Genomic DNA, 21,846 nt, shown 5'->3' with positions numbered 1-21,846 from the left:
TTTGCGTTAGATACTATCACTTCACAAATAGTCTCTGTAACATTCATTAAAGTCCATTTCTATTGATTTAAAAAATGTAACTTAATTTTTTAAAGTATTTATGAAATGTTTGTGGTAGGATATTATACTTATAGACTTCCAGTAGCAAGGACATCTTTTGTGCTAACAGATCCCAGACTAATGTACAAACCTCAGAACTTCAAGTATGCATGGCAATCCTCTCCTATAGAGCACTAGACATTATAATAAAACATATCAAGCTTTTATAGAGTCATTCATCTGCGATTACTTGTGTCTTTGTGGCCTCACATTCTTCTCTGCCTTCCATCACTGTGGGTATGGGGCAAACAGAATCAGCATGATGATCCAGCATATTAATCTGCTGAAACTAACACCATTTTTTCTATCAGATCCATGAGCAGCTCTGACTCCCCGTAAAGCTGCTGGTCATTGGAGGAGAGAAACAGTGCTCAGATGAGGGAGCTGGAGACTAGTGGTTAGATCAGCATTAAAAAAAACCACAAAAAAACCCCAAAACAAAATGCAAACAACAACAACAACAAAACAAACAAACAAACAAACAAAACCAACAACGACAAAAAGAAAACCAGGGGAAAAAAAAATAAAACTCCACAAACAAACAAAAACTAATCTTGGTCAGGACGTGAATATCTATCTAAACAGACATACAGCAAATACAAGAAGAAGAAATGTGCTCTTGTCTAAGACCTGTCATCTCCACATAAAAGTGAAATCATGTCTTCTGTGACCAGCAAATTGCATTGCTATACCTCTAATAGCTTTCAAAACTATAGATGGATTCCTATTCCTGGCTTTTAATTACTGGATGATACTTATTGTCCCTTTCAGACTTTCAAAGCTGAGGAAAAGCTGAACAAGAGGGGAGATGTTGTCTGCACATATTGAATGTCTTTGTGGGAGCATTAACTGACTAATAATTGACATTTCTTTTGTGCATTGTACTGACATGGACTTGGTAATTCATTTTGCTTCTACTACACCATTATATGTAAGAAGTGGAGAATGACTAGACATTTCTAAATTGCTTGTCAAGCTTTTAATTTGTAGCTGTTGGTTTTATAATGGCTAAGCAACCTGCTGTGAACTTTTCTCATTAAAATGGGTTGTAACACAAGCATCTAACAGTATTACTTGAATTTACACCTTTCATTTCAAGGCTATGTCAGAAAAAAAGGATTTGCTTGTTTTCTGCTAACTAGGATATTAGCCTTTTGTGTGCTAACATATTAAGCCCTGCATTCAGATAAAATGTTATTTGAACCTAAGAAATATCATCTTTCAGTAGCAATGGGAGAATAATGCTGGAAGTCAGTTTCTTCTCTGGCCAAAAATCTTGTTGGTAGATACTTTATGATATTCAGAATAATGGCTGATATTGCTAACTTTTTAGAGGCAGCATGGAGAATTGACATCTTCAGAAATGATCAGCAAATGTGATGCCTTGATTTTTTTAATAACTACTTCAAAATGAATTTTAAAGCAGTGTCAACCACACCTCTAAAATATTCCATTGTTGCCACCCGTGAACATTAGTCACATTATTTTTCCACCTACTGCTTTTATTTGTTTCTTCACCAGGATGAAAATACTTGTATCTTTAACATGTGACTTCTAAACATGAAAATTTTCATATTTTATGACTGCAAAGTCATTTTCCTTGTCAAGCAGAACTGTGCATTCCGTGAATAAAATTTGTTTTGTCTGTAGTTCCTTGTTCTTACTAACAAAAAGGAATCGTAGTTCTTTTCTGCAATTGTGTTATAAACTCCTCTGGAATTGTATTAGTCTGACTGATATTTACAACCAAAGCCCTCTCCTGAGGTTTGTCCAGAACCCTCTTCATTACCTTAAATATTAGAGCTTAATTAATTGCTTCTGTCATAATGCACAGCTGGCACAGAATTAAATTATGCTCATTTTTTAATATAGTCTCTGTAGTTATACACTTACTTGCTACGGACTGTATATATAATGAGAAATCTTAGCTACACACCCTTTGCAGACAGGACAGGCTTGGGAATTGTGGTTTACAGACTAGGCAGCGAGTTGGGACAGACTGTTCCTTCTGTTCAGGCTGTAACCTTGTGCAGCAAATACTGAGGGGGGTGAGTAATGGGCATTTCAGCAGCCTTGCAACGAAATTTTTCCTGTGAAAGAAAGATTGCCTGTCTTTCAGTTCCTATTGCTAGGGTGGTTCTTTTCCCTGCCCAGTGACTGTTTAGTGTAAAATCACTTAGTGAATGGGTGAATAATTTACAGGATTTAGAACATGGAAGGGAAAGGCAAGGGTTGTGGGTAGAGGGGAAATAAGAGAGAGCAAAAGGTTGGAGGCGAAAGGCAGTGAGACAGAAAGTACATTAGACACTTTCTGCTGCTGTAGAGTACTTGAGTATGTCTGATGGCATGCAATTAACAAAGATTATTAGCTCAGGAGATTTAATAAAGTATTATCTAATCAAATAAGTGCATAATAATCCTCAGAGGTTGTATATCATTCTTACTGCTCAAGACAGTAAAAAAAAAAAAAAAATATCAAAACCCCACACTAAGAATAGCCCTTAATCCCCAAGATCATCTTATAATGAATCTAGCATCTCTAGATGTTCTACTGAAAGCGACTTTTGCAAAACTTGAATGTAATTTTTGCCATGAGGAATTATTTAGCTGAAATAACACAGCTATTGAATTTTAATTACTTTATTTACTTTTCGTTTGAATAGCTTTCTAATGTATCTACAGAAAGTTATGAGATTTATGACCATTTAAACACAAAGACAAGTTGACTCTCTGATTTCATCTCAACACAAAAAAACCCACCATACTAACTGCAGTTTGGCCCAACATGGTCGCTCAGAGGCAAAGCAGCTTCACCCTGCCTTGTGACCTCTCTGATTCCGGTCTGAACCTGCCTTTCAGCAGAGTGAGAACAGCTTCTGTTGTACCTCTCTCACACACAGAGGGGAGCACTGGGAGATCCAAAGAAGAAGAAAAGGGTGAGTTAGCAAAATACAGAATAGAAAGAGTGAAGGTAACCTATCTGCAGGTTGTACAAAATAAGTTTGTAAAATCTTGACCTTCATTTTGGAGAAGACACAGCTACTGAACCTAAACTTGGCAGACAGGAAGGAACCTGGGTGCAAAGAAGTTTCTGTTATGCCAGATCTGTTGAATAGTTCTGTTGTGTCTCACCTGATTCTTAGGACCATGGATTTCTTTATGATTAGCAGAGGGTGGTGAGCATTTTCCAAAGTCTGGGTGAGTGTTTGTCTCCTTTGGACAGGTTGGTCCATGACAGAAGGAGCCAAAAATTCTGGTCTCCTAGTGAGGAAATTTAGGTGAGCTTAATCTAGTTTTTTGCATATTTTGTCTTTATAGATCCTTATCAACATCTTATCTGAGGCTTTAAAGAGCTCTTATTACTTGTGTGTAATAACTATATATTCCTGCACGATCTCCCAATTCAGATTCACAGTGTTTTGTTAGTAATGCTTCTTTGATTACCTGAAGGGGTCATAATAAACACTAGATTTTTTTCCAAAATTTGAGTAATGTTAACATTGTTTAGATCTTGAGTTGATCAGTAGTACACAGAGCATAAAATAATTATCTTTGATACTGTTTTGAGGAAACTGTAGTACATAACAGTATGTTTTGGGTGAGTGTGAGCATTATTGTTGCTCTTTGTATCACCAGCTGGTTGGAGTGTACAGAAAGGGGGAATAAGGGAACATTTCACACACCCTAATGCTCAATTTTTGAGTGAGATTGTATTACCTTGGTTTTTCTTTTATAATGTTTGTCATAAAATAGCAATTAGTTTCAATTGGAAAGTATTCACTTAAGGCAGCATTAACAGTGAGTTCTGAGTCTCTCTATAAAACATACGTCCTGAGTTATTTTTCATACCCTTTTTTTTTTTTTTAATGTCTGTTTTAGAGTTTTTGTTCTTTCATTTGGCATGCAGTAGGAGGAGAAGGTAAGCAAGGAAATTACCTACAATTGACAATAATAATGAGTATGTCAGAAATAAAACTGTACTTTACCTCTTAACATCTACCTACTGTTCTTCATATTTGTCTTCCTTTCCTATATTAGGAATTGTGATTACCACTGTACTAAAAGAGCACATAGACACCAGTGAAAATATGGCCCTATTTATACTAAAGTTAGCTATTCTATACAGTCTAATTTATATTAAAGGAAGCACACCTTTGTGCTATCTATGAGAACTTTCCAAATGCTCTGATGCTTGCAACAGCACCAATTTCTTCCTGTATTTTTGTATTATGGGAGGAAGCCGTTACTGGGTCGGATAGGTGATGAAATCATAAATGTTTAACAAGTGGGCTGGAGGTTTCTTCTTGGCATATCTGTCACAAAGGTTCAGCCCTTGCACTAAATACCAGACATACAGAGAAGTCTGAGACCCTCCTCTGAAGACCTCAGCTGAGAGCCATCAGGTTATAACAATGAGATGGAATTTCAGTGGTGTACAAAGGGAAGCCCCACCACAAAACAGAGCATAGGATTTGGTTACAATGAATCCAAAATAAATGAATTAATAATTCAAAAATAACTGAGGCTGGATTTTGATGATGTGCAATAATTGATTTTTTTGGTAGCATGACAAAGTGAATGAAGCCAATCGGATGGAGCAGAGTAACAGGGGGGTTAATGGCACACAGAAAATATATTTTAGGAAAACCCAGTTTCTTGTCATTAGTATCTATTTGAAAGGTGAGTGTCCACAAGGAGATCCTGCAAAAATATAAGGGATTTTTTGCTTGCATTTCTGTGCTCATCTGGAGCAGAGCAGCAGAGAGCAGGGGAGTAGCTTTGGCTTGCCCTTAAATTGAAATGAAATTAAAATTAATTTTCTCAAGGAAATATCAAAGTGTCCTGTTGTTTAGAAAGAATGATATTGTCTAAACAAAATAAGGTATAACCTTTAATTTTGTGACAGAACTGTATCAGGTAGGTTTTTTTAGTTACTTAATTCAGTGAACAAGATTAGCACTAGGCACATATAAAAGACCAATAAACTAAATAGTATTTTAATGCAAATACTTACCTCAATGAGGAAACAGATTTTAAAATGAAAATGTTCTTTCAGATTCAGACTGTGTGAAGGGGGCTGATGTTTCTCTTCAGAAAATGTCTTTCAAACTAGGAGGGCTTTACAGCAAAGAACATGTCAGATTTAGATGTAACACTTTCACTTCACTTCCCCCCTCCCACCCAAAACCTCCACCATTAACACAATATTTTGCCACTTACCTGCAGAGAAATAGTGGATAGAATAGATGCCAACACTACTGTTAATTTCTATTAACTAGATAATAAAGCTCTTATTTTTTCATTTCAAGGATAAGGCCACAATGGGAGCCCCTGTATATAACAAAGTACATGCATAGTAGGTATTGGTGATATGTCAGAATATTAATTAAGTCTAGTGAGAAGAGAGGGGAAATCTGTCTTGAGATGTGTTCAGGCATCACCGACTAACCAGGAAAAATGAATAAAGCTACAATACAAAATTTCTGAAGTTTCAGCAGATATAACTAAATGTGTGAAACTCAGTAATCTTTGGTAATTTATAGTGTTTCAATGCCTCACACTAGAACTGTTTTACATAATCTTTTAATTAGCATCCCTGTTGCCTTTAGTGAGAAAATTTAAATTGCCTAGAGATTTCTGATGAGCATGAGCATTATAAACACGAAAAAAAGAAAATCCAGGATATTTCAGCTGATACTGGAATACAGAAAGCCTAGTTCAAACAGTGTTTTATTAACTACTGAAAATTAATAACTTTTTTTAATACCTTTGAAAATTTCCTTTTTAAAAATCTGTCTCAAATTTTTTTTGTTGTTGTTGGCATAAATGCCTACAGGAACTTAAATAATTTAGACTGTTCTAAGCATTAAACGTGCATTTCAGAAAAGCAGAATTAGGCTTCTGAATCTAAATCTAAAGACTACATTCAGAGTTAGTAGAAGAAAAGTGGGGTCTTGCATGCAGCAACTCAGAATATCTGTTGGCCAAATGCCTCCACATACTGGCTGTTGAATACATTTGTGAAGGTTCCTGTTAACCCAAACTCTGTGATAATTAGTGTTAGGTCAACTTTGTCATGAATGCAATTTGCCCATCAAATCCACTGATCTTTCTTTGGAGCAGATCAAGGAGACACAGGTCAAGACTTCTCCTTCCAAAATCTCCATGTCTTTCATTAGAACGATATCATTCCTTCTGGTTTAGTCTCAAAGTTGCTAGTGATGACAGAAATTACTAAAATATGTACTCTATCTCTGTTGTATATGATGTTCTATAATATATGTTTCCATTTCAGTAAGATCAGATTTACTGATTGGTAGCAGTATGGTACTCTTACCTAGAAAATTGTTTTGCTTCTAAAAATAAATAAATATGATTTTGCTGGCATTTCCCACCATATGCTTTTATTTCTATAGATAAAAAAGGCAATTTATTTTTCAGTCTGAAAAAGACATTTGCTCTTTCAGTTCAGGAAGGTTTTTTTATAGCCTCATTGTTTTCTCGAATATTTGGAATGAAGAAATCAAACCTCCTTCAGTATTAACTAGATTTGAAATTTGCTGGGATCACTAAATTGACCACTGGTTTCTTTGAAGAACATCTTCAGTTATATTATTGTCCAGTCTCTCTCATATCTGTATGTTTTCTGTTTGAGTGGACATATAACCTGTGTGTAATTTCATTATCCTCATAGTAAAAAGTTCTGAGAACTGTTAAAGACACATTTTATCTTACGTCCATCCATCTTGTAGCCTTCTTTTCCTTTACATCCACTCTTGATAAACGATGAAGTTTCTTTTTCTAGAGTCAAGTTTTGCATTTCATTTTTAGCAAAAAATATCAGATTTAGAAAGATCTATATGCTGTTGAGTTCAAGGTCTGTGTACCGAGATTCTTGATTTACGGAGTCTTTTGTAAAGGGACTGCCGAAGTTCCCTTTCAACCTAAGCTATTCTACAGTTTAAAAAGCTAGGTTTCACTAAATTTATTGGTCATTGATATGCTTTTGATTAAGAAAATCCATATTTTAATAGATAGTATTTTCACAATTTTACACTTCTAAACTTGTAATTTTTATATGTTTGCAAAACCTTACATAAAACCAGAAGGGGATTTGCAGATTATGATAACAGATAATGGATATCTCATATTTCAGATCATTGTGCTTTTTCTGTGTTTTCCTCTAAGTCTTCAGCAACGTTAAGCTGTTAAATTTCTCTAGGTAAGAGTCAGGTTTTGAAATCATGAGAAAGCTGGTCTGCAAAGTGCTGATATTTCTCAGAAGAAATTCTATGCAAGATTGATCGCACTTATACAATATACTGAGAGGGAGCTGTTAGGTTTTGGTTGGTTGGTTTGTTTTGTTTGTTCATTTGTTTGTTTTAAATTAGCAGATTTAAAATAATACAAATTCATTTCTATGGGAAATTGACCTACCTGTATCCAAGGTTTTAGCAGGCAATTTGAAAAATGTAAATGGCATCAAAGCACTATTGTTTGGTATAACACAATCATTAAAAAAAAAAAAAAGTATTAAACACCTACTTATATGAGTGATACAGCATGGTACAGTACCCTATTCCACATGTGTAAGGCTGAAATGGTAAGCAGATTTTTTCTTTTTCACAAGAAATGATATGTAGATTGGTTATCTTTGAGTGTTTAAGGTGCAGAAAAGATTGCTTTTTCTCTGGAGAGAGAATATTATTCAAGGAACTAAGGTTCAAAGCAATTTGGCTGCCAGCATGTTCCATTTCTAATGACTTCTGTTCTTCCTTATCAGTCTAGCATAGCCGGAACCGTTCACTTATTATTTACAGAGTACAGTTTGGATTGCATCAAAGAGAGCTTCCACTCATCAAGCTGTTTCCTGGTATTAATTTAGCTCTTCCTCCCTACATCTGTAGCTAAAGCAAGTTTCTCTAGTGCTCAAACTAAGGGTGGAAATATGTCAAAAAGGCTTTGAGACATGGTGAGAATATTTTATTTTATTTTATTTTATTTTATTTTATTTTATTTTATTTTATTTTATTTTATTTTATTTTATTTTATTTTATTTTATTTTATTTTATTTTATTTTTTTAAACACAAGGCTTACCTGGACACTGAAGGGCAGTACAAGGGATTCCTAGAGGCTTCTGGTAGCAAATAGAGTCACAAAGGCTTAAGTCTGAAGAGTGACCTTGTACCCCAGTAGCAAGTTTGATTTCAAGGTGGATGGCTTGGCAAAAGCAGGCTTTGGGACAGGACCTGTTTTCAAGGCTGAGCGGGTCTAAGAGCTGATATGGCTGAAGGATGATTTCAGCAGTCTGCAGTCTAGTGCAACTGTTCTGTTTTGACTGGATTCATGCGCTACCTGATGGCTTCTAAGTCACTTTTATCTAGATAGTAAGAGTCTGTGAGCAAAGAGTCATTGACCCAGTGGATGCTCAAGGTTCTCAAATATTGAAATGCAGCCAGCTCGAAGCTAGACCTCACACCAACCTTTCTGAGCTGCCTAGCTTTCTGGGAGGCAATTTCACAACCACCTGAGGCTGATCTGAGACTACCCCACCACTGATAAAGGCATGTCCCTCTCCTTGCTTCATGTGTGACTTTGCTAGCTCTGCATGGTCAGACTGCATGGTAAATCATAGCAATTTACTAATTGAGGTGAACCTGGAAAACAAAACAAAACAAACAAACAAAACCAAACCAAAACAAAAAATACAAACAAACAAGCAAAACAAAAACACCTAGGCTGAGTCTGCAACCAACTTTTCATACAACAAAAAGGGTGGCTCCTGTAGACTTTTGGGGTGTCCTGTGTACACATACAGGTGACAGAATGTTAGGCCCTATTTGCAAGTTTTCAGCTTCATTAGTCAGACAATGAGCATTATGCTATTAAGATACTACATACTCTTACATGAAAAGTACATTTATATAATAGTGTTAGACTGATGGGGATTTTAGAGGGAGCTTGATGAGTCCTTTGAATACTGAGATTAGAATGTGATTGCTGATTAAACCTGTGCATTACTTTTCTTAAATGCTTAGATTTTCTTTCTATTTCTAAGATGAATGGAAACTCTCTTCCAACTAGCTAGGCTGATTCCTAGCTAATCCTTCTGCAACTCTCTTTATTGGTCTGATAAATATATGTTTTTCTTCCTAGTCAAAAATCTACACTGCAACTTCAAAATGCCTGTAAAAGTATCAGTGGGTCAAACATTTCCTTTGCAGATTTTGAACAATTATATTATTCAACAAATGGTACAGGCTGCTGAAGTAAAAATCCTGTTTAAAATTTTTTAGCTTGCTGATTTCATTACTTGTAGCAATTATAAAGAACCAAGGCAAGAGATACACAGATTTATTGTGAGAACTGTCATTCTGGGAAAAAGAGGAATGAAGAAATGATCATTTTTTTGTATCAGAACGCCTCCTATGACTTGAAAAGATTATGTTTAAAAAAAAAGCAATCCCATATGAATAAATCAGTGTTTATTTTTCTTAAAGATCTGTTAAAATAGCAGTTTTTTTAAAGAAAGAGATAATATATCTGCTATCGCACAGATGTTGAAAAATACTCATACCATACAGTTTTTATTCAGCTGTTACCTGGTACAAAAAACTCTCAATACTTACAGCAGTGCAAGTAACAAAATAAAAATTTACCAGTATGTATTGCAAGTTATTCCCCAGTGAATATTTCTGTGGATAACTAGAGTAACAGTGTCCACTGCTGGCAAATCAGATAATTGCACTGCACATTAGAGCAATACACTGTTGAAAGGTTTCAATAAATTCAGTCTTGGTTGTGAAATATTTCATAATTTTGGTTTGTAGAACTGTGTTGTAAAATCAGGTAATTACTTTAGGAGTATTTATACTATTACTGCCAATAATAAATGCTAAGATATTTGAACTAATAACCAGGAATGCCAGCATGGTAACATGAGAAGCATTGCGATATGTTTTTCAAGACTTAAAAATAATTGTAGTATTCATTATATTCTGTCACATTGTCAAAATTCAGAAAAAGATAAAAGTTGATGAACTCTGTCTTGATGTTCTAATCTATGTGAATAAAAAAACAGGCAAGCATAAGTTGGATTTGGGGATTTGAGTGGGGTTTTTTTGTTTTAGTTTTGGGTTTATTTGTTTGGTTTTGGTGGTGGTTTGTTTTGGTTTTGGTTTTTGTGTTGTTGTTGGTTTTAGGTCAAAGCATTCAGTACTGGTTTTGTTTTATTTTTCTTAAACATATAAATGAAGTAGAGAAGAAATTTATGTTTCTATTTGGGAAGAAATAAAATGGAAACATGCAGTTTGATATAGCAACTGCCATTGTTAATGTTGAAACTAGCACTGAAGTAGACCGATTATCAAAGAGAGGAGGAAAAAAGTCTGTAATCTAAAAAGTTATTTTAATCAATATTCTCCTGGTATTTTTTGTAGTAGATAATATTTGTTTGCATCTGTTGCTTAACAATGGCATGTCAGTACAAAGAAAATCTTTCAGTCAAGGAAAATAATACAGAGTGAAAGAAACACTAAGGGGAAAAAACCTACATTATCATGTCAGATATTCCTGAATATCTAGATTAACTAGAAAGTAAGGCTTGCTTGTTCTCAAAGACCTAAATCTGCCATTTATTTACTCCATTCAGTAGAAATAGTAGACAATGCACTGAATTTTCTGTTTGTTTGGAAAGATGGAAACACAGCATGTGGCTTTTTTAGAAAACATTGTTTTGTCTGAACCCCAAAGGAATGAAGGGCTAAACCTCAGAGGAGATCAAGGCTTACCTATGGATCAATGTGTCATTAGCCTGTGCTGTTCTACATCTACTTTTTCTCCCTTCAGAGACTTACCTTCTCCTGGTTAGCAGTACCCAGAGAAATACTTTATTACCTCATGTCTGGAATAAGACAAGAACGGGATTTTAGGTTTTAGAGCTTTTTTTCCTTGCAGATGTTTTCAAAATAGCATCAAATAGATTGCAAGACAAAAAAATATTTGAAAATAACTAGTACAAGTCTTGTAAAAAAGGCAGATAACTATAAAAAAAAAATATTCCCCAAATTAATTACACTGCCAATTATAGGTTAGATAGTAGAAAAAATATAGATGTGTGTATATATTTTAAAAAAAATTTTTTTTTTTTTTCTAAATTATTTGCCAGGAAGTGTCCTTCACATTTTCTTACACCATAAAGTGATATTTTGTGTGTATGTATGCAAGTGCACAGGAAGCCAGGTTCCAGTCCTTCCTGTCAGTGGTGAAAACCACTTTCTTTACTTATAGGATTATTGAATGCATTTTGGAGTCATCCTTCTGCTTCTCAAGCTGGTAATATATGTATGCCTCAACTCACCCCGTTGCTTTCTGTTCAGCATTTTATTGTAATGAACATGATGTTCTTTTTCTCCTCGGTCTCTGTGAGATAACCAAATCCAACACCTGTCTTGTTGATAAAGTCAGAAATAGAACACTTTTTTTTTTTTTTCTCACATGATCAAATGTTTTTGTATCTGTTCTGAAGAAAGAAAGAAACCCTTATGTAAAGATTTAAAATTGATAATTTGGAGGACTGTAGAAAAATACTGTCAGTAAGCTTGGGATATACAGGTTTAGAGGTTTATACACACACACACACACACAAACACACACACACACACATATATATATATATATATATAAATTGAATTGTTTGGATGGGATTTTGGGTTTTCTAATAATTTCAGACAGAAGATACAGATTCAGTGTCTAAGTAAGTTGGTATTTACACAGCATATCATGTGGAGGCAAGTTATTAACTTTTAAATGTTATTCAGATAAGGCATCTGAATAAAAATATCTCCTTACCAATTGCCGTAAGTTCTCATACATCCAAAAATACTCTCCCTATGTCTAAAATTTTTGTGTAAAATTTTCCATATTGATGTATTTTATACTTGTGTATGTGCTGTGTTGTGAGTATACACTGATATTATTTATTTCATCAACAAAAAGAAGTAAGGATTTGACTCCTCTGTGAAGATATCAGTTGAAACGCGGTCATCTAGTTAGCCTATAAATACTGTTATTGTGATGTAGGACAAAGTCCATGAAAGGAATGTTCCCCTATGTGTATGCTATCAATGGCTACTTTTTTACAGGCCATGTTTCTTTCTAGCATTTGTGCAGTGTTTGTTTGTGATTATTCCAGTCAAGAGACTGCAAGTAGGTTCATTGCAATCTCCTTAGCTTTTTGGCTTGTTTAGGAGTACGAAACGCTCACAGGACAGTATTGTCAGGCAGTTATAATAGCTGACACATTGTCATTCTCTGATAGTTGTACTGATGCAAGGGGAAGTTCACTGTAGACACCAAATTTTTCAGTAACGGCATTCCTTTTGTTTCTGTAGAACAAAATTAAGCAGGCTCACATTACAGGGACTTTGAGTTACTTGGGAGAGTAATAGCAAAATGTGTTGCATGTTTCAGAAGTCGGGCAAAACAGAAGAAATTCCTGCTGTGGCTAGATAAGGAAACACAACAGATGTTGTTTTAAGCTGTGTGTATAGGAAATTAATGAAGAAGCTCTCCACGCTGTTTTTAGGTCTCTAAATCTTAAACTGCTCTGTGCATCTGTGAGGAGGTTTTTTTGTTTTTCTTTAATGAAAGTTGCTGTTCTGGCTGGTGTCATAGGAACCTTTTTTGAAGCACTCTGGTGGCAGATTTTCTGCTATTATCTTCAGTGGGAACAAAATAAATGGTAATGTGTTTCTGTTGTTAGTAATTAAGAATCTCTCTTTAAGGGGACTATTTAATATTTAAACTCGTATATGGATGTCACTGTAGAAACCACAATGTATTTCAGTTTAAATTACTTTCACAGATTTGTCCCTGAAAGTAATCCTATATCTTTTTTTTTTTTTTTTTTGTCATTGGTGTTAAATGTTGTTCAAAAGAGATTTGTTGGAGAGAAGTTTTGGATCTGAGTGAGCTATCCTGGAGAGCCTCGTATGATCTGTGTGCTGTTCAGATTCTCCTGTCAATCCAGCTGATGTCTTTTGTTCACCTAGTCTCAAACGAAGTGGTATCAGAAACAGAGGACAGACAGAATGAGAACTAGGAAGACTCATGAAGGACTTCACAGATGTGCTAATAGTCAGGATCTGTAATTGTGCGTCTCATCTTGCCGAAAGATCAGTTGTTAAAAATAGCACAAGAATCTCCATTCATTTTACTTTTCCCTGTCAAGAATTAAGAGTTAGCCAATGGAATTGAAAATGAAACTCAAAGTAATTAGAGCAGGTATTTTCCTTTTCCTTGTGAGACCCATTACTACAGTATAATCAGTGCTAAATTTAAGAGAAGTAGGAAAGAAAAAACAAAGCCAAAAAGAAAAAGCAAAACCACACAATTTGAGAATTATATTATTTCTAAAGAATAAGCGATTATCTATTCAGTTCTGTCATATTGGTCATCTACAAGACAGTTTTCTTCAGTATCCTAAATGAAATTGAATCCTTATCAGCACAGAGGTATTCAGTTCTTGAAGCTGCAGACACATCTGACATACCCCAGATGATGTGTGAAAGAAATGACACTGATCAGTGAAGAAAAAATATTGCAGTAGCAAATCCATTGGCTCTGAACTAACATAGTCATTCTTGCTTCCTTAGATGCTATGTATATTGGTGTTTGTGTTTTCATAGTTCTCTGCATAATCAGTCATCTAATGTAGGACTTGCTTGCATGGTGGATTAGTTTATTCTAGTATGTACATTAATTATTTTTAACAGTTCTTCCAGTAATGTAGATACAAAGCCTGTGAAAAAGCTGGATAAATATGTGTGGTACTTTAAAGAACATACTGGAAGCTTTCTTCTCTCTTATTTAAAGGGATTCACTTGGCGTGTTTAAACAGTTGACTACATATGACCTCCTACGTATTCAGTGAATTTTAATAGGTATGAGTTTGGCTCCTTGAGTGCCTTGTGAATGCTGAGACTGAAAGCTGAATTATTTTGACATAGAACAGTGCAAAAACATAGATATCCAAATTCTCTCAAGTATATTAGCATGTTTAAGAAACTTTGTTCTTAATATCCTAAAAGTCTAACCACCCAGCATCAAGTGTTCACAGTGTTAAGGATTTTAAATTGCAGTGCTTCACAGTTCATTGTCTTCTAAGAAGCTGCAGTAACTTATGAGAATCATACCCAGATTAACATACCAGAATGTGTAAACTGAACTAATTTAAACTGTTTAAGGCTCATCACATAGTCATACTAGTTTTATTATAAAAATGGAATGAACTTAAACTATCTGAAAAGGGATTCCTTATCTATGACTTCTTATGTTCATACTGATGTGGTCATGACAAATATGACCTTTTATGTTGATAAACGTTTTTCTAGGTTGTTGGTATTTTAAATAAATAAATACCTACCAATCTACAGAGTAAGCCCTAGACCATATTTCTTTCATCTTGTTCAAGTAATTAAGTATAACTCTTGTTCTACCTTTGCACCCCAAGAAAAGAAAATCAGGAACTGGAAGCTGCTCTTGCTTCCCAACACCCACCCTCTCTCCTATACATACACATTGTACGCTCTGGGCACCTATCAGTTTGTAGTTATATGAATAATCCTATTTGTAGAACTGTATCACACTTTCTTGTGATACCATTATGTGGGAGTGAAGGGATCTTAGTATGCAAATTGAATTCTGACACTTGAATTATGGTCCACCAAAATTACCAGCAACTTTCAGTAAATTTTGGATCAGTATCAACAAGTGTTCAGAATCACAACGAAACAGCACTCTGGTAATCAGTCTGTTGTCTTATCAAAAATACTCCAAATTTGATTGGATTAATCCATTAGAATTTCTAAAAAAAATATTTTTTCACTGCTGAGATTTCTCTTCTTGGGATGACATTAAATTTTACCAATGGCTCAGGTGTACTCTTACGCAATTGCTATGCCTAAATTGGTACTTTTATGCCTAGAGTAACCTTTCCAGTTTGAATGGAAGTTTAAGGAGTAAGGTATTAATCTTGTTTGCAACTACAGTGCACACCATATTCCAGAAAAAAAAAAAAAAAAAAAGCTGGTTTAGGAACACAGAATGATCTTCAGCTCTTCAGAGTCTGGAAGAACATCTAGATTCACAGTACTTTACTAATAATTTCTGGGATATAAAATAGGTTGACTTTGCAGTATCATATTCTAGAGTATTTACCTGGACAAGCAAGCTGTTTGTGCCTACTGTTGGCAAGCAAGTGCAATAAAAATATTACTAGAGCTCATGAAACTATAACATGTTCAGTATAAATGTAATAATGTGGCATTTTACACTTCTGGAAAATCTACGCTAGTGAGGACTTCAGGGTATTTTATTAGGGTTTGATTTTGTTTGGTTTCTTTTTGATATGAGGAATGGTTTCAGGATATCTAGGAGGAGAAAATGCGGGTGGAGTGTGTGTATGTGGGAACATACCTGTAGAAAGACATTTTTGTTTCTATTGAAATGGCTTATGAAAGGAGGAAGTCTGTAGAGTTTTCATGTTTGCACTGACCAAAAATTACTCTGTAGCTCATAACTCTAGTCAACCTAAAGCAAAACAAAACAAAACAAAGTGAAACCACAACCTTTAAACCATAAAAATGACATTTCTGATTCTGTAAACTTTCTAGCCTATGGATCTAGGTTAGGACAGAATATAAAGCATGGAATCTCATTTTTCCAAATGGAAACTCATACAAAAGCATTTAATGTATCAGTAGTACACGTATATACACAAATACTAATTGTGTATAATTTAATATTTAACTTTGCTGCCTGAAAACAACAACACATTGTAATTCACATTTTGAATTAGATGAAATGAAATATAGCTTGATTCTCATGTAATAAAGAAAACAAAAAGAAATAATCATGTTTCATAACCTAGAATATAATAGATCAAGTATTTTATGCACACTTTGTTGAATGTTGCCATGTAAAATTATCATAGAATGGTTTAGGTTGGAAGGACTTTAAAGATCAGCTAGTTCCAACCCCACCTTGCTGTGGCAGGGACACCTTCCATTACACCAGGTTGCTCAAAACCCCATCCAACCTGGCCTTGAGTACTCCCAGAGGTAGGGCATCCATAACTTCTCTGGGCAATCTGTTCCAGTGTCTCAGCACACTCAGAGTGAATAAATTCATTCAAGCAAGTAATTTTAAAGGTTCTAAAGCATTTTTGCTTCAGAAAACTCCCAAGATCCATGATAAATTAGTAGATAGAAATGAACAGATGGGGAAAAAAGAATCAATCCCTTCGCCCACTCTTTTGCTTTTAATCACTTGTTTTCATATCCAGAGTTTTGTTAACCAGAAATAAAATTCTATTTTAATGTAGCAGATGTTATAATGTTTCCATTTTTTTAAAATGTGTAAACTTATGCAGTTACTAGTCTTTAAGGTAGCAGATATGTTCATGCTTCTACAATCCGTTAGCAAAACCTTCACTTTTACTAGAATTGCACACATTTTATCACAGGTTAAGACAGCAGATGGCTCTCTTGAGTTTTCTTTGCGAAACTTCAAGCTGTAAACAACTGCTCTGCATTTCTGAGATGCAAGTAGAAAGCTATTGTTTTTGATCTCTGGAGTAAGAAGCACGTTTTTTCTTGTCTATAGCCATACTGCCCATTTTCACCTTCATTCTTTCCTTTCTTTGCCATCACCACAAGCATCATACCATTGAGAAATGTCAGTGTGTTTTGGCAAAGGCCTAGTATTTGAAGGAAACTGTGGAAAAGGAAGTAGAGTAGTAGACAGTATATAGTGAATAGTGTCACTCGATAATGTAAAGAGGTCCCACCAGCAAAAGAAAACGTGGAACCTACCTCTTTTTGAAGCGTGTTTCTCATGCAAAAATTAGGGCTCTATGTGTTCCACTCGTAAATTCCCCCCAGAATCAAAGATAGTGGAGGGTTGTCCTTTGATTCACTTTACTCCCTCTCATTCATTCCTTTGTTTGGAGCCAGGTGGAACAGAACACTTTGGGTTGTCTCTTGTCATCTCCTGTTCCGCCGGCGCAGGGGATGCCCCAGGGCCACACGAGTCTCGCGTCTCTGTCGCTGTCCATGGTGCTGACGACAGAGACGGGCTGGAGCTCATGCGGAACCGGGACAAGGGAGGGTGCCCGTTGAGGTGGCATTTGAAGGAGCTCTTCTGTCTTGAGGAGCCTTAAGGAAGGCAACAACTTGTCTTATCCGCTGCTGAGAAGTATGCAAAAGGGAAGCAGTGTACTAAACGACTACAGTGAAATTTAAATAAATAAATAAACAAACCCTCTCTGTCTAATTGTGTTAGCTAAGGTAATTGTGACCGTTGTAAGGAAATTGCTGCTTTGTAAAAAACTGCCAGACAGAAAATCCAAGGCGACTGTTTTAGTTGAATCTCTTTAGAGACACTTTTAAATAGAATTAAAATGTATTATCCAGATTCGATTGTGCACGTTCTGCTCCACGTTGGTCTAGTATTTAATACAAAATCCCTGTACAAGGGAATTCCTACCATACATTTTGTCCTCTATATAAAAATAGCCCTTTGTAGATTAAAGGATTTAGGGAAATAATGGTCAGTATTAGAGATGCTGAAGCCTCTGCTGAAACAGGAACCTATTCTTACCTATGATGATCTGTATCGCAAAACAGTGAATTATTCTGGATGGATATTTACACTTCAAAGCTTGTTTTTGTGAAGAACCATCTAACAAGACATCAGAATACTCTGAAAACAATATAAGTACATCTACTGTAAATTTACTGTAAAAGAGTAAATATATATTTATTACATGATATTTCCCTGTGTGCATATCTGTCCCTCCTTATAGGATAACTCAGCACTATTTTCTGTGTTGCTGCTAGCTTTCTTTTTCTGCTTTCCTCTGTTTAGTTATAACTTCAGGAAGTTTCATCATCAGGCTGGCAGAAAGTAAATCTGGAAAACATTGAGCCTTATTTGAAAAGGGAGAAGACCCAACAGAAAAAGATGAAAGAAAAGAGACATATTTTACATATTTTAGATAGTATATATTATCTGCAGTGTATTGTGAACTCCTCAGGACAGAGATTCCTTAGGAATTCTCTGTCTAACATGCTTGGCTGGTGCTTGCTCAAGTGCTCCAAGACGTATATAATGAAAAAAAAAAAAAAAAAGAAAAGAAATAATTTTACATAGTGCTGGTGATCAATAAATCTACCTACTGCAGCTTGTTTGTGAGAGCCCTGTGGATTTCCTTTGGTATTTCTGAAACCTCAGAAATCAGTTCACGTTCCGAGCTAAAAGTCTATTTCTGCTATAGTCTTTTCTCACAAAGAGTGTGTCTTGCTTTGGGTGGACGGTCTCCTCACCCTCGTAGGTGTGTTTGCAGCTTCCCCGTCCTGGGAACGGGGACAGGAGCCGGTGTCACCACTGGGTGCGGCAGCGGGGACCGCCCGCTGGCAGCCGGTGCGAGGGAGGTGGCGAGGTGGGTGCGAGGGTGGCTCGGTGTGCCGGGGTGGACGGCAGAAGGTCGGGAGGGCCATGAGCCCGTCCGACAGCGACCCGCGCCCTCCTCTCCCGAAGGGAGGGAGCCCCGCACGAAGCCATCCGGAAAGATAAGGGGGAGCAGAGGCACCTGGTGGCCGATCGGCCGGGAACCCACTTGTTCCCACCAGAAAACCGCATCGGCAACACCCCTTCCCTCCGCCCTTCGCCCCGTTTTGCTTTTTTCTCCTGCCTTTCCGCCGTCCCTCCTCCACTCTCTGCACCCTCGCCGCCCCTTGCCTTAGGGAGGACAGAAAAAGCTCCAGCGGTGCGTGCCTCTGTGTGTGTGTGTGTGCATGCGTGTGTGTGTGTGTGTGTGTGTGTGTGTAGGGGAGGCTGGAGCGGGGTGGGACTGAAGAGCCGTGATTACAGCTCTCCCCGGAGAAGAAGATTGCTCTCTCCAGATGCTGATTTCTGAAAGCACTTGGCAATCATCAGGCAGGAGCCTGCAAAAGGCGGCGGTAGCCACCCCGGCCGCGGCGATGGCAGCGGCGGGAGAGCGGGCGGCGGCGCGGGGCTGAGGGGCAGCCCAGGGAGGAGACGCTGCCGGCGGGACCCGACCCGACCGAGCGCGGCTCTGCCCCGAGTTCCGCTCGCTCCGCTCCGCGCCGCCAGCCCTCCCGCAGACATCCGCGGTCCGAGCAGGTGCCTCTGTACCGGGGCAGGGCGAGAGGGGGCGGCGGGGCACCCATGCGGTGACCTGCGGCGGCGGCAGCTCCCGCGGGGCGCAGGGCGGGGGTGCCCCGCTGCAGCCGCGCTTCGGGCCAGAGGAGGCTCCCGCCTGCCCGCACCTCCGGGGATGGGTCCCCGCCGGGGCTGAGAGCCCCGCCGCCGCCCTCCCTGCTGTCCGTCGCGGCGTCGGCCGGCGTGGGCGAGCCGGCGAGCAGCCATGGCAGCGGCCATCGCCAGTGGCTTGATCCGCCAGAAGCGTCAGGCGAGGGAGCAGCACTGGGACCGGCCCTCGGCCAGCAGGAGGCGGAACAGCCCCAGCAAGAACCGTGGGCTCTGCAACGGCAACCTGGTGGACATTTTCTCCAAGGTCCGCATCTTCGGGCTCAAGAAGCGGCGGTTGCGGCGCCAAGGTGCGTCCCTGTGTCCGGGTCCGCCCGTGGGGATTCCCGGGGGGGCGGGAGGGAAGGGGGCAACCTGTGGCCAGAAACTTCCCGGGCCGGGCGGCACCGCGACGGGAGTCGCCAAACGCCGTCCCCGCTCCTGTCAGCGGGAGGCTCCCGCCTCCCTGTTAGCGGGCGTTGGGCTCCGCGGGATGAGGGGCGCGGCGGGACTGTGGTCCCTCGGTTGGGACCCCCGTCTTGCCGCCCGAGGTGTCGCGGCCGGCGGGTCCCAGCTGCCCAGGGGCTCAGGTGTCGGTCACGGCAGGTGAGCTCCGGGGCAGGAAACCCCTCTGGGGAGGCGGCCCGCGTGTCGAGGAGTGAGCCCTGCCCGTCTCCCCACGTGTCCCTATCTCACCCGTGTTTTTGTTTAAAGGACAAACGGCACACAGCGGGAAAGCTTTTTCATTGTCTAGTGTCTTTTGCCAATCCCTTCTTGAGCCGCTGTCTTGGCTTTGGTAGGCGTAGCCTGGCCGTAATGCAGAGGTCCTGCTCCCATCTTCCCGGTGACTTCCCAGTCACCAAAGTCAGAGGTAACAGCATTGACTGGCAACTGTGGGAGTGCTGGTCTGCGTCCCAGTGAGTGCCCAGTCACAGGTCTGCCTGCTTCTGCCCATCTGCGTCAGGGCTGCTTCATATAGACCAGCAAGTTGTGCAGGCAGTTCTTCTTTGGGGTCGATGGCCAGTAGTCAACAGAGAGGAATAAAACTAGTACCATGGTGATTGCATTTTATCAGTGCTTTGTATTAAAAACAGAGAAATAAAATGAGTTAACTGATGTTGCAATGACTTCTCTATTTTTTTAATTTTTTTTTTCTGATTCTGTGGTATTTAACTCAATATTCAACAGTGTTCAGAAATGATGATGACTTACTTTGTACTGGTCCCCAGGAAACATAGTTCTGGAACAAAGGGATTGTATAGTGAACAGTGAAAACGTTAAGTATCACTCAAAAAGTAGCTAATACCTACCAGTCAATGGTAAAGTACAAGCCACCCTCTGTTATGTTAAGAATGCCACCATGTGTTGTAGCTTGGTGTGTATACTATAGCTCCTCTTTAGGTTGGGTCAGAAGATAAATTTAAGAAACAAAATCAGTGATCTGTCTTGCTTGATCCTTCTTGCTTTTCCCCATGCTTTATACTTAAAATAGCGTGAATTGACAAAATCCATACCATTTTATTTTTACCTGGTTTTATTACTGTAAGGATTATTTCTTGTGATTCTTAATGCAAGCTAAATCTTGTGATTTTCATATAGTACAGTGACACAGGGAAGATGAGTGAGAACATGTCAGTGGCAAAATCTATGGTCCTTTATTTTTAGGCAGTCTGCATGTGTGCTTAAGAAGAAGACTAGAGTAGCTGGTTTCTGATGGTGCATTCATATGTGTGATAGTTGTTCATGAAAACAAGTTTAGGGGTATTTGGTAACTGAGCAATTGTTCTTGACCACCTTTGAAGTCTTATCTGGGGAAAGCTGTGTATTTGACTATATTATGGTTTGAGGAGGAGATGACTATCTCACAGCACCGAGATGCCAAATATTTTCTGAGGTTGGAAGGGGCTTTAAAGAGACTTCTAAATTCATTCTTTTTCACTCTTTTTTTTTTTTTTTTTTTTGTAAGGGACTTTGTGACATTCTTGAATAAACAACTCAATTAGAATATAACATAACTGTAACCCACACCATTGTTACAGATTATTCCAGGAAAAATAATCAGAACAAGGGATACTGAGTTTATATTCTCTAAGAATCCTTCAAATGGAGCCACAGTGCTATTTATCCATTGATTTACATTAAAGTCTCAGACTTACTGTTCACCTGTAAGAATTCCTCCTGAAAAAAATGCTGTCATGCCTTTTACTGTGTATGTTCATGATGCATAAAGTGATATATGGAGTACCTGTGGATTCAAAGTTGCATGCTATTTAGGAGGGAAACTGAAGAAGCAATAAAGCAGAAGTCATTATTTAAACATCTTATGCAGAGTAATATATAATGAATAATAATTTGGAAAAAACACATAAGAGTGTTTTATTTAAAAGTACCTTGTATGAGTTACAAAAGGAACA

At 38.1% G+C, this 21,846-nt stretch overlaps 1 protein-coding gene across 9 annotated transcripts in view; it reads left to right on the top strand.

Moving 5' to 3' along the window:
* The window catches only part of FGF14 (fibroblast growth factor 14), a 409,258-nt gene that overhangs the window by 252,969 nt on the left and 134,443 nt on the right, over positions 1 to 21,846 (top strand). The window contains exon 1 of one of the 9 annotated variants that reach the window (XM_071807126.1): positions 18,682 to 19,743. The exons of 7 other annotated variants lie outside the window; for them this stretch is intronic. In XM_071807126.1, coding sequence (XP_071663227.1) covers positions 19,551 to 19,743 — 193 coding nt within the window. In that variant the 5' untranslated portion in view covers positions 18,682 to 19,550. Of the gene's footprint in view, positions 1 to 18,681; positions 19,744 to 21,846 lie in introns of those variants that run through there. One more of the 9 variants, XM_065829697.2, reaches the window with a different exon arrangement.

This window comes from Patagioenas fasciata, chromosome 1 (assembly GCF_037038585.1).
Source record: "Patagioenas fasciata isolate bPatFas1 chromosome 1, bPatFas1.hap1, whole genome shotgun sequence".
Lineage (NCBI taxonomy): Eukaryota > Metazoa > Chordata > Aves > Columbiformes > Columbidae > Patagioenas > Patagioenas fasciata.
This window is presented reverse-complemented; position numbering and strand designations above follow the sequence as displayed.